A 14,102-nucleotide genomic window follows, 5' to 3' on the forward strand; every position below is an offset into this window, starting at 1 on the left:
GGAGTGGATGGATGGGTCAAACAAACACAGGACTTTCACCACTGCGTCTCATGAATGCGCTGTTCATGTCCTGTGTGAAATCGAAAGTCGACTGCAAACTGTTTCACGACATTAACCACAGCGAAGGGCCGGTGCCCCTGTTGCTGCCACTCTCCATCAGTCATACATGTCGTTTTGGGAATCAATGGCAATCGACCTATTTAGTCATTTAGATATAAGGACGTGTTGGTTTAGAGAGAAATTCCCCATAAAACTGACAGCTGCAAACAGCGTGACCTCAACCTCTGCAAACATGTCTCCTCTTATTATTTGAACAATCCTCCCTTAAAGTGGAGACAGACAACTTCTCAAGCCGCCTAGCGTTTCCAAGTGGTGTTACTGTAGGTGGCCCTGTTGCAAAGACAAGCAGAGCACAGCAACTACTATTAAGATCAACACCACCACTGAAGGAGTAATAACACAGTTTTACTATTGCTTTGCACAAACAAGCAACTACAGCAGGGGCTGGCACGGGTGTGGAGGAGGGAGTAGAAGAAAACATGAGGAGTTCATTCATTCATTCAGTCTATAATGGAGACATGAAAGCAGATAGAAATGGTGCCAGCCTGACAATCACCAGTCAGCCTTCATTTTCAGATCGTACCTGGTGGCAGACGAAATTGCACAGTGAAAGCGAGGCTCATAGTGAACCAATCTAAACGCTGATGGTGTCATTATTCTATAGCCATTACATGGTGCAATCAACATTTTCTCCATAATGACAAGCGAAAGCAAAAAACTTTAAATGCGTATGCAATGAAGAGCCAGACGCACCTCGCAGACACAAACGACACGAAACCTCTGACTCTGGCCTGCGGTGCCAGTTTGATAAATGCAGCATGTGTGTTTGGGGCAGAATGCATCTCATCATAACAGCCTTCGTAAATCTGGCCCAGGATCTGTTATTGATTACCCACAAACTGGGTGACCTGGCTGAACCCAGCGGCTTTAGGAAAAAAAAAAAAAAAATCAGAAATAGGACTGGCGTTATGATTCAAGCCAGTGCCTCTGGCGTGTCTGCACCATCGCACTCTTCCTCTTAGGGCTGGTGGGACTTCATGCTCCGCATCTTGTGTGTCCCTGCCCCTTACCCTCCACCTTCCTTTATTTGTTCATTCCTCTCCTAACCTGCCCTCCGCCCATGCATCCCTCTTTCCATCCATCTATTTTTCCCCCAACTTCTTCTTCTGCACTTTGTCTCATCTGTCAATCTTTCTCCCTCCTTCCAGCCTTTTTTCCCTCCCCGCCACGTAATGTTAATCGTTATTGTATTCTCAGTGCCTTTTTTAAACATTCTTTTAAGTTTTCTTAGTAAAAGCAATTTAATAACTACATTAATAACATTCTCCTCATTCAGCGTCGGGTGAATGAGAGACAGAGGACAGAGCAAAAACCTGTGTGTGTGTGTGTGTGTGAGAGAGTGAAAGAGAGAGAGTGAAGGGGAAAAGCTGGGGATAACACAAATCCTCCCCCTCCTACAAGGCTGTAATCGTATTTTTGTAATTGACGTATTCGCAGATAGGCGAGCGCTCCCCGATGCCAGTTAATAGCTGCACGAATCAGCATGCTGCCAGCTTCCTCTTTCTTCACACACCCAGCTAATCACAGCTGTAAAGCAATATCCGCCTGCTGAATCCCAAATTCAGCCCTCTGTATGCGTGTGTGTGTAAGGTTAGGAGGATGTGTACTGACTGTCAAAACTGTGTGCTTGCGTGTGTGCCGCTTGTATGTATAGGAGAGGGATGTTATCTGAAAACGGAAAGGTTGACGGCGCACTGGCGGCATGAAGTTTTGTGAGTGACTGACGAAGGAATCAGGAGACACAGCAATGGGTTTCTTCCTCTGGGAAGCAGAAACATGCACAGGCCATTAGTTTGTCAGACTTGATTACAGACAAACAAATATAAGGAGGCAATCACAGGCTAACCTTCACGCCGAGGCAGAGGCAATTATAATCCACATACTGTGAGGTAAGTGCCTTTGCTTTATATGCTGCAGGAAACGGCAGTGGAAGTCTCTACGTTCCACTGGATGTGACTCAGGCAAAGGCAAGCAACATCCCTCCTGTTGAGTTTGAAGGCAACATGTAAGAGATGTCTTTGGACCTTGTTGGTGTATTAATACACAGAGAATAAAAAAGTCCTGGCTGTGAGAGCTGCAGTAAACTCCATATTTTGAATAGAGGACTGTGGCGGCAGCAGAATGTCCTGCTTGACATTCAAATAACAGAGTCTCCAAGACAGACAGCGTCGCCACGGGCGGAGGCCCATGTGAGAGCGGCCTGTCTGACATCAAACAGCGACTGTGGCGCAATCACTCGAAGTGTAACAGTCGAAGGCCTTAACAGGCTGCAGTGACAGCCATTCTTTAACTAATGACTACAACCCTACAAAGGACTGTTCATGCATCACATGAGCATGTTATCATTATTTAATCGGACAAACAGTGGTGGAGAGCAACAAAGTACTGCAAATGCTATTTTTTATGTATATTCCAGTACAATACAAAGGGAATACACACACACACACGCACACACACACACACACACACACACACACACATATATATATACATACATACGACAGTGCAAGGACATTCTACTGTTGTAGTTGCTCCAGATGACTTGTGATATAGGTGTGGTGTGTGTGTAGGTGAGGCTGGGGGTTGGGTTTTGTGTGTGCTCTCTCTGACAGTATCGGTGTGGCTTGCGGGTTGGAGGAGGAGCTGGCTGCACACACCTGTGCCTGATCTTCATCAGGAGCTTACATAAGGCGGGCCCGCCTGTGTTCTCGCTGCCAGATTGTCACCGCTTTGTGGTAGATCGTATGCTAGTGCCTCAGAGAATTTTCGATTGCGATTTCCCATACTTACCTGTGTTTTCTATGTTCAGGATCCAGCTCGTTACCCTCAAGCCACCCAGCACCTGTACCAGTCAGCCCGAGCCACCGCTGTGCCACACGGCCTACTTCCCTCGCCGCCTGCTTGCTTGCCTCCCCAGTCTTCCCTGTGTCTGGAGACACCACCTCTACCTACGCTTCCCCCCTCACCGCTGCCTCAATAAACTTTCGCCTAGTCACCTTTCCAACGTCTGTTTGTTTGCATTTGGGTCCAGCTCCCTAGCCACATCACAATAGGTGATATGTGGTTGATAGTTTAGTCCTTTAGACCAGGAGTTTCCAACTGACGTGAATGCATTGGTACTTTCACTGTTTTCACTACCCTCCTCCAGCCCTGCTTTGAATAATGGTGCACTTACAGTAATAAGAACTTGGAAACAGCGTAGACATTTTTTCCTCAACAGCCTGCTGTGCAGCACTGTACTGGAGGAAAACCATTTGCATCGCTGAGCCCCTGAAATTATAGTTCAAAGACCAGCAGGCGTTACGCAGCTCATGGTGGGTGTGAAATTCCCTTCCTGTCTCTTTCTCCACTGCTGGGAAAAGGTGGAGTCAGAAATCAAACGTCCACTGACTTTTCCATCACAATTTTTACACAGTCCTGCTTTTGCTTTTTACTGATCCTAAACCTATATAACCTGAACTGCAACTGAAGGACTAACGTGTAAAAGGCGTGAAAATCTGACTTTTCAACTGATTATATTTCATAGTGGATAGGCTATAGGCATGATTCTAATTGTTTTCATGCTATTGTTGTCTCAGTTGTTGTATGCTTGTACATTCCCGTAAAATCTACTCCAAAAAAGCCTATTCAATAATTATTTGATTCACTTTTTTTACTGGTCTTTAAAGAAAGCATTAATCCTTTGTGTACCTCTTGTTGTTGTGCACCAGCGTGGTCTTGGTTCCATTTGAATTCGTGCACACTTAGGCATAAGTCCAAGTTCATAAATGATACTCAGAAATGCTTGTACAGTATGTCTGAAGTGTGCATATATTTGCACATACGTAAGATTGATTAATGAGGCCCCAGCTAAGACCAGATATAAGACAGAGAGTAAAGGACATAAAGGGAAGGAGACAAGGAGTGTAAAAGAGAGGATCAAGAGGACATGTGAAGGACGAGGAGGAGAAAAAGAGAAGCAGCCCTATGTTAGCAGCTTCAACGGAAAATATCCTTCTGACAGAATGAATGGTGAGTGACAGTGCAATGGAAGAAAATGAAGGACAGGGGAGAGGGAAGACATACAGAGGGAATAATTGAGCATAAAAGCGGTAAGAAACAGAAATGGTCTAAGGTGTAGGCAGAGATAACAAATCACAAATCAAAAACTGGTAATTGTGGTACAACCCAGATTCCAAAAAATGTTGTGTTAAACATAAACAAAACAGAATGGGATAATTTGCTGATGATTTTTGACATATACTGAATTGAAATAACAATATATTTAATGGTCCACCTCATCAGCTTCACTGATTTTTGTAAATATCTGCTTATTCTGAATTTGATGCAGCAACACATTTCAAACAAGTTGGGACAGGAGCAACTAAAGACTGGGAAAGTTGTGGAACGCTCCAAAAATACCTGTTTGGAACATTCCACAGGTAAACAGGTTGATTGGTAACAGGTGATAGTATCTGGATTGGGCATGAAAGGAGCATCCTGGAAAGGCTCAGTCGTTCACAAGCAAGGATGGAGTGAGGGTCACCACGTGAACACATGATTGGATAAAGGATGTTACTACATGGGCTCAGGAACATTCACATTTGCAAATGATTGCATTTGGTTTTATTTACGTCTTACACGGTGTGCCAACTCTTTTTCCATCATGGTTGTAATCACCATATGGCATGAATGCTGCATAACCCTAGAGAAAATGAATGGAAGATCTCTGACATTCATGACTGGCCGAAGGAGGGACTGAATGTGCAGTGTTGCCTCGCATGCTTCATAGAGAAGAAAAAGAGGAGAGGATGAGAATCAGGGATTAATGGATATATGGAGATGAGCAGACACAGAGCTGCAGTAGATGTCGGTGAGGAGGTGAGCACGGAGGGGAGATTAGAAGGTAAGTGGGAGGCCAACAGTGGCAGAGGGGGAGCTTGCAGTTACAGCGGCCCATAATTGTTCTTCATGCCTGGGTCCCCAGCGAGCCACTACCTGGTCTGGTCCCAGGAGGCTCAGAAATGTGTGTGTGCGCGTGTGTGTGCGTGTGTGTGTGTGTGTGTGTGTGTGTGTATGTGTGTGTAACAGAGTGAGATTTACAATTAGAAATTCAGGAATAGGTCAAAGAATACATTTTCAACCCAGGAATGGGTCAGTGTGAATTTAAGATAAGGTAATACTCTTTACGGCAGCAAAGAGGTTAGTGTAACAGTAAGAAGCATAAGTTAAAAAAATAAAACAAAAAACATATGATAAATAAGTGAACGATATAATACTGTGCATGAAAACAGTGGTTGAGTTCACATGATTGCAGATAGTGAATGAGTGTGAATTGTCAGACTGTGTGTGTGGTCTACTGGGAGCAGTGCTGACTGGAAAGTCTGACAGCAGCAGGAAGGAAGCACCTGCAGAATCTCTCCTTCACACACCGCAGGTGAAGCAGCCTGTCACTGAAGGAGCCGCCACCTGTTAGTTATCTGAATGTGTATTTATACCACGACTACAAGTGCGCAACTGTGCGTATGCATCTTCTGAGTGTGTGTACGAGTTTACATGTGTGGCCCCATGAATGTGTGTCCTCAGGGAGGCCACAACGGCATTCCAAAGTCAATGCTCACATGATCTGGAATGGAGGTTGTATTTATTAAAAACAGCTGTCCCCTTCTGGGAATAAAAAACTTCTGGTGAGTGACATCTGACAATGTAGTTAGCTAAAAATAAATTAGTAAGATATGTTTCATATTAGGCCTAATTATTATAGATTATATTAGGCTAAAGCAACAGTAATTATTTGGTTTACACGGTCTACCTAATCAAGGAAAGTCACATAATGAATCAGACATCCTGTACTGAAAGGCTGAGGATGAGAATACACAGACTGTCACACCCATAAATACTGCTGACAGCTCTGCACACTAGCTTCTGCACTAACGTTAGCTTCCCAGGGAGATAAGACAAGCTGCTTTACAGCACAGGGCTTTGTGTCAGAGCTACAGTATGAAAATAATTAGCTTGAAGGACCAGTGCGGAAGATTTAGGGGGCTCTATTGGCAGGATATGTCAGAAATGTAATAGAGAAGTCAGAGTTATGTTTTCATTTATGTATAATCACCTGAAAATAAGAATGGCTGTGCTTTCATTCCCTCAGAATGAGCTCTTTATATGTACAGAGGGAGTCCCACACGTTGTACCACCGTGTTTCTACAGCAGCCCAGAGTAGACAAACCAAACACTGGCTCTGCAGAGCACCTTTTTTGTTTTTCATGCGTTTCAATGCCGCTGTAGGCTCTCCTTCTCGGTTCTAAAGGGAGGGGGGAGGCGAGGGTTATTCAGTTGGTTGCAGTCTGCAGCCTTGGCACTAGTTGCCACCAAATCCTACGCACTGGTCCTTTAAAAACACCTGTTCTTAACACAGTAGCTCAAAGATTCTGAGCAGTGTTCACTGTCCGCCACTAGCCATTTACAAGCCCTTTCTGATAAGTTAAAGCTGAGTCACTTGTCTGGAAATGATGCAAGGGGACCAGCTTGATAGTTTACGCAGAGAAAAAAATCACCAGCGTTTCATTCTCACACCCACTCTCCTCCATTTGTCCTCCTTTTTCAATTAAAAAAAAAAACTTTCTCTTCATCTCTCCTTGTTTGACTTATTCATTCTCAATCCTCCCTCCTCTCATCTCGCTGTCATTCTGCAGGGCTGTGACAAAAAGCATGACAGTATTTTGTGCGAGTAATCTTTCCCCATGTTTCCCATCACAGCTTGCTGTGTTATTTGGTCAGCTGCGTTCGGTTTAAACAACACGTAGACAGCAGGTAGCAAAAAGAGCTGCTCTCTTCATTGTAGCAGTCCATCATTATTCCTCTGTCTGTCAGTCAAACACTCTCTCTATGAAGGACAGTGGTCAAATTAATTCAATAACGGGAAGCCAGTGACAGCTTGCTTTGATATGATCCTCAGAGAGTGTGTGCCAGCACGTATGAGGGAGATGGCGTGTTTGCGAATATGCCTGTGTGTGTTTTTATCATGGGATTCTCCACAGACTGCCTGTGTTGCTGTCTGCCTGTGGTGATAAGCAGATGATGAAAGCCTGAGACTCTGTGTGTGTGTGTGTGTGTGTTACCTGAGCCTGCTGTGTGTTGTTGGATGAGGGGAGAGGGTTGGAGACCATTGGCCCAAAGATGTCCAGTTCATCGCCAATTGGTGCAGCACTGCCTGAGCCCTTCCCACCACCCTCTGGAGCATCTGAGAGAGAGAGAAAGAGGGAGGGAGAGAGGGGGAGAGAGGGAGAGAGAGTATACATGACTGAATCAAAGCCATGCAAACAAGTCAGATGAACTGATAAAGCTACAAATACTGTATATTTTCGACACCTAATACCTAATATAATACCTGATGTACCTTTTTGTAATTGGCAGCTGATCAGTCATGTGATCTTAAAGTTTACAATGAAACACTGTAGATTCTGTCAGTACACAGTATGAGATGTGTACACTTTACATGAAGTCTATGTATATTCAGATATGCTTCGGCAACACCGTGCAGTGTGTGACTCATGACCATTATCAGATTCAACGATGATCACCAAATAATAAAAACCTCATGGTACAGATTTGTCTCTGCACTGACAATTAAGAATATATGTCTGAAAACTCTGAAACTGTGTTTTATGATTCCTGTTGGAAATCACATGATCAAAAGTGGTTATCCCAAGATGTATTTAACCACGTTTAGGACACTTTCATTGCATTACATGTCTTATATGAAAAAAATAAACATAAGGCTTCAAATGACGCAGCCGTCATGATTTAAAAAGAGCAAGAATTAATGAACAGACATAAAGACAGGTTAATAAGGACAGAAAAAACATTAAAACTGAAGGCACTGACACCAACAGGCATTATTCAATAGGACAAGGGTATTTCTAAGATTTATGCATTCACACACTTTTCAAAAATACCCCACACAACTCACTTTACAATTATCATGCTTGTTAATTGGAACGTCCTCAGCAGTAGTACTCTCCTTCAGCAGTCAGCTTTGCCCTGAAAATGACTGTGTTCATGCTTCTCCTTTTGCACTTGGAAAAATAAATACTTACTAAGTAATTGTGCATAATTGCAAACACATTTGACATTGTGGTTAGGGTTGAATTAACACGAGTCTAAAACTGCACGTCCAGTCTTCAAATACAAAAAGAAGAGTTTCAGAAATATGAAGCAGGAAACGGACATTACTTTCCACGATATGGATATTGCTTTTCCAGATGGTTCAAAAGTCATTCATTGATTTTTTTGTGGGGTACAATAAATACACCTTTTTCTCAGTAGCAGAAAGGGCAGGTGTAAGTAATACCATGATGATGGCTGCATTCCATTTAGGTGTGGCAGTTCCAGGGTCCTGGTATTTCACGTGTTGGCTCTCTGGGATGGCCTACTGGTGCATGTATATGGAACAGAGCCATCATTATTGTTAGTGGTTCAACCAGTGCGTTTCCTGCTCTGACAAGCCCAGACAGCTGCTGTGAAAGGCTCTATTGTGCCATGCTGGCTCACTGACATGGTTTATTAAGACACAAAAATGGAACAAAGCCAGAATTGATGTAATTAGTAACAACTGTGCTTTTGTTTCTTTGCTGTGACAAGTCAAAATGTCTGCTGTGAAAAAAGCAGATGCTAAAAGATCCAAAAAGCATATTGGATTGCTCAAATGAATGGCTGGGAACCAGTGATGTAGTGTAGGTGAACCAAACTTAACCCACAATATGCCACTGCTTGATGATCATTTACTGTACTGTATTTTTTAAACTCAGCTTAATTTTTGACTAAGCAACTGTGTCAAACTGTTGCTCACTTTAGTCCAAGTCTACCTTATGATGTCCACCACCTGTGAGCCATTATCTGCTCTCTTAACAGGACTGAGATGAAAAGACAATGAAAAGAACATCAATCTCATGTCTGTGTGTGAGGTACAAACTTACTAAAAGTAAGCCCTGAAAAATTAAAGTGTGAAATACACAAAAAGAAAGCCTGTTTGAATTTTGGACAGAGCCATGCTAGCTGTTTCCCCCTGCTTCTAGTCTTTATGCTAAGCTACGCTAACCACTACCTGACTCCAGCTCTATAGTGAACGCAGAGACATCAGATCGATCGACATAAAAGCAAAGAAGCCATTCAGAGCACTGAACTGTAGCAGTTACCCAAATGCTGACCCTCCTGTTACTTAACAGCAGAGAGATTTATTTGATGGTTACTTCCAAATTTAGTCAAATCAAGCTCAAAAACACATTAGCTCAATGAAAACATGACTGATATTTAAGCTAACTAAAGTATCATTAAGGAAGAATTGCATCTAGAGAGAGACCCCAAAGCTGAAGAAAACACTCCCAGACCACAGTCGCATGAGAGAGAGGGGATAGTGATGGAGAGGCAGAAAGGGGGAGTGGAGGGAGTGTGTGAAAGGCGAGAGTGAACTGTGTGTGTGTGTGTGTAAGAGCGTGTGAGCAGCGGAGGTCATTTATATAACCACAGTGATGAAACATCCATAATTTAGCCCTTTACAGTGTGAACAAGACGGAGCTCCTTTAGCCAGACAGCCGAGTACAAGGAAAACCATTTACTGTGAGAAAGGCCTCTTATTAAAACTCACAGCTCAAACTCGAGAATTACTTTGATGGTCACGTCTTCCAGCCTAATATTTAAACTGCTGGTTATTGCCCGAAATCCATCTTGTGACGCCTGCGTGTCGTTTATGAGCTTGGCTCTTATTTTGGTAGTTAAATCATCTTGCAAATTGCTGCAAAAAGTGCCTGAAGAATAAAGCCTATTATGGCTACGATTAGTGCTTTAGGAGCTGGCAAGAGTGACAGGTGTTAGTCGCATTGTTACACACTGAAACAGAACAGAGAAAAATAGCATTTCATGTCCATCAATTACCCTCCTATCACTCTAATCCCCCCCCCCCACTCTTACCAAAAACTCATTCAGCTATTGCCATGGAAATGAGCCGCTGCTGGGAGAAAAGGGCCCATCATCACCATCATCACTGCCATGTCGGGCAATGCGCCCACCATCTTTTATCATGGGATGGAGCTGCTTCTTGAGAGCACTCTCGACTTCACCATGGAAACAGACCAATAGTTCAGGCTGGGGGTGCGTTTTATAATCACCCTGAACCCCTTTGCCCTGAGTACATTCTCTCTCTCTCTCTCTCTCTCACACACACACACACACACACACACACACACACATACACACATACACACACACACACAGAGCTTCCCAGTATCTTCAATGAATACAGCGACCTCATTCAGCAGTAGGGGGATGTCACATTAAGGACTTGGCCACCACCACGAGGACTAAAATGTCTGACTTGATTAAGTCCTGCACTGAATCTAATGCAATGTTCTGATTAGATTCCTCACAAACACATGTGATGATTATGCTCTCCCAGTGGTCAAAATGCTTTTCCATCCCGTCAATAATAAAACTCACTGGGTCTCTAAAGCACTGGTGCAGCTGTAAACCCAGTAGCATGTTAATTTAACATACTTTTCACAACTAGGGCACAAAACGAAGCTTGCTTGACTCTGGGAGCGAGTGACTCCAGAAGAGGAAGATGAGCCCCTTTGGTGATCGTGGTCATTAGCTGCCGGTAGACAGAGTGATTATTGTGAGGGAAGTGTAGAAAATGGGCACAAAATGACCGGCTACTGGTACAGTGTGCTCGTCTACAGGTGATAAAGGAAGCAGTGCAGTGTCCCTGAATGTGCAGACACATCTAACGGCGAACGGACAGTGTAACAGTTTATGTTGTGATGCTGGTGTTTTGATGAAACACATTATTAATGGACTTTTGATGGAAGCCTATGCTGCAGAAAAAAAAAAACAGCCTGCAGTTCCCCAGTTTTGAGAACTGAACAATTATGTAACCAGAGTGAGTTCCATGCAGACACCAGCCAACAGACAGAAATGCAGGACATTTGCTTCATTTACATAGTTTAAGTTTGTCGACACAAAGCTGAGTAACGGCAAAACCTTTTGGCAGTAGTCGCTTTACAATCAGGGCTGCACAAAATGAGGAACTGCTCCAGTGGCCCGGACCACAACTGAGCCCAAAATCACAGGATCACTACATATCAACTGTCAATATCTAGTATTAAAAACTTTCTATTAGTTCATGCTGTCTTCAAATTGCATGCTTATACCTTAATAAAGTTGTAATAAATAAAATAAAGTTGTGTTTCTTCAAATTACGATATATAACCATGCTCTGCTGGTTCTGGGTCTGCTGAGCCTCAGCCTCAGTCTCCACCTGCTCTCCTCTCACCTGCACTGTGTTCTAATACAGACAAACTCTGTTGGTAGACAACTGAATTCATATCAAACTGGGACTTGACTGCGGTTCATAAAGACTATCGGAGAGCAATGTTTCCACGAGGGGGCCTGTTTTGCTTGTATTGTGCCCATACACAAGGATGGATATGGAACAAAGACAGGAAGAAGACTGAAATAGATTAGCTAGCTAGAATAGATCGATGTAAAGTTAAGTGAATCGAAGCAAAAACTGAGCAAGAATTTCGCTCCATCCCTGGCATTACCACAACAATAAAAACAGTTTTTCTCCCAATTAAGAATATTGACAACAGTAACCTTAAGCATTTACACAAACTCTGTTCCTAGAATGTCTCTCTGTGACAGCATTAATCCTAATGGGACACAAAGGCTCTCCAGCAAAACCTGAAATAAATATAAACAACAAGTTTTAATATCGTTGCAGTCAAAAAGAGGCCCTCTTTAATGACATTAAAAGCATAAAAAGTCTCTGGCAAACCAAGGAGAAGAACCGAGGATGGAAAGAGATTTGTGTAAAAATGCTTATCTGAACGGTCGCACAATATTGCTTATACTTTCAGTGCAGCACGGCCTGCTAAACTGATTTAAACTGACACACAGACACACACACACACACACACACACACACACTAGCGCGCACGCACACACGCACACACGCACACAGACGCTAAGGCAGAAAGTGGCTCTACGACAGCTGCAGAGTAAAGTAACTGGAGACAAGGAGGGACGGATGGAGTAGCAGGGGGATGCGCTGAAGGCATACTGCCACGTATTTGACTTATTGATTATGTGTGAAATCTCATCCACTCGACATGGCTGCAAGGTTTGTAGCATTGGTTATTTATAGCAGGGCGTCCACTCTCACTCTTCCATGCTGTGGTCGGGAATGTTTGATCAATGCTGTATCTTCTGGCTCTTTCTTCTGTCAGCGCAGCTTAGCCTCAGCTAAATCTAATACAAGACAGTGCTGTTTAGGGAAAGGCGGGACGATTGCGTGTTACACATTTATGGTGAGAACCCTGAACCAGTCGTGACTTTTTCTGCTGTGTTTATAATGTTCCGGTCAACGGGCATGGAGCACAATCTCCAGGCGGCTAACGGGCCAAGACGCATAGTGTGCTCTCAAAATGTCACAGGTTTGAATCCAGCTTGTGACCTTTGTTGAATGTCATATCCTCGGTGCATTCAATCTTTCCAGCTATTCTGCTGTTGTGCTCTTCATTTAGGCAATTAAAATGCATGCACAGAGGAGGTAAGAGCATGTGATCAGTTCAGCCTCACCAAACTCCATGGATTGATAACAATCATAGAGGTGGCAGTCGGCTGTCCTGCCCCAACAGGTGCAACAAAACTAAAAGGAGCGATGCACAAATGTCAATCAGCCACAGTTGTTTAACACACCAGCCTGATGGTGCGTATTTGAAGTCCAGGATATGCTTGAAATAAACTTGTTTGAAGTAAATACTTGAAAGCGGGGCAAAACGCCTGCAGGGCAAGAAGTGATCATCGCACAAATGTGGATAGCAGCACACACATTCGGACAGTCTCTCCTCATAGGCATTGATGGTGTAGCACTCGTTTTTCCACGCAACAAGTCATGGATGCAGCTGCGTCAAGAATAAATCAACATGCTTATTAGATTGTTGGTTTTAGAAAACTGTCGGATGCAGCCCCTCAAACGTCGGAAAGGCTCGGGGGTTTCATTCGCCATTCGACAAAGCGACGAGATCACCGTCTGACGCATACTGATGCCTTTGCTTGCGTGCTGGGGTGAAAAGTAGCAGCACCAGAAACTCAAAAAAACACAGTGTTGTGATAAGAAATGGCATTTCACTGCTCGACTGGCTAGCAGGCTAAAAACAGCTTTCAGCAGCGTCAAATTATACAGCTTCTCATCTAACACTCGAGTGTCATTACCCTCCGTCCTGCCACGCAGGCAGCAACCCTCCCTCTCGACTGCATGTGTCATTTTATAGTGCAGGTATTTATCCTGAATACGAGGTCAATCCCACACCCTCTCTCAAATTGGATGGACATCACAGAACATTACGATTTCAGCGGTCAAAGGTAAAATGGACTGAACTTTGAGAAAGCCGAAGGAGAGATTACGTCTCGCTCTGTCCTTCACTGAAATGAATGGCGAGCAAAATTTGGTTTTACTTCTTATTTCTCTCATGTCTTTTTCCTCTTATGCTCTAAATTGTAAAAGCCACAACAATGCATTGAAGATAATTGTTTCCATAAACCAACTTTTAGCTCCTGACATTTCTTTCTTCAGTATCTGATTTATTGATGTTTTAATAAGACATTTCAACTATTTTGTTCCAATTAAATTAAGGACTAAACCAGCGCAAAATGATCCTGTAAAACTTTACTGGAATTCAGTTCAGAATTTCCACTTAATCACAGCATAATTTTTCAAAAGGCAATAAGTCTATTATCAACCCAAGTCAGTGGTACAGGACGTAAAATATAATGCTCTAGCAAAGTGTTTCAGTACAAAATTAACTGTTACTCTCCGGTTTCTTCAAAGAACAGAATTCCTTACTTCCCCTTTTTGGAAAACACATGAAACATAACAACACAGTCCAGTACATGACTGCTGGGTGGATATAGTATGCACACAGTGTCAGACATGGTGGTCAGTG

The 14,102-nt window shown here is 43.3% G+C and overlaps 1 protein-coding gene across 1 annotated transcript in view; it reads right to left on the reverse strand.

The window, feature by feature from the left end:
• Nucleotides 1-14,102, reverse strand: part of smap1 (small ArfGAP 1) — a 98,792-nt gene that overhangs the window by 15,644 nt on the left and 69,046 nt on the right. Inside the window, exon 8 of the mRNA XM_041947995.1 lies at nucleotides 7,221-7,342. Coding sequence (XP_041803929.1) covers nucleotides 7,221-7,342 — 122 coding nt within the window. The remainder of the gene's footprint in view (nucleotides 1-7,220; nucleotides 7,343-14,102) is intronic.

This window comes from Chelmon rostratus, chromosome 11 (assembly GCF_017976325.1).
Source record: "Chelmon rostratus isolate fCheRos1 chromosome 11, fCheRos1.pri, whole genome shotgun sequence".
Classification (NCBI taxonomy): domain Eukaryota; kingdom Metazoa; phylum Chordata; class Actinopteri; order Chaetodontiformes; family Chaetodontidae; genus Chelmon; species Chelmon rostratus.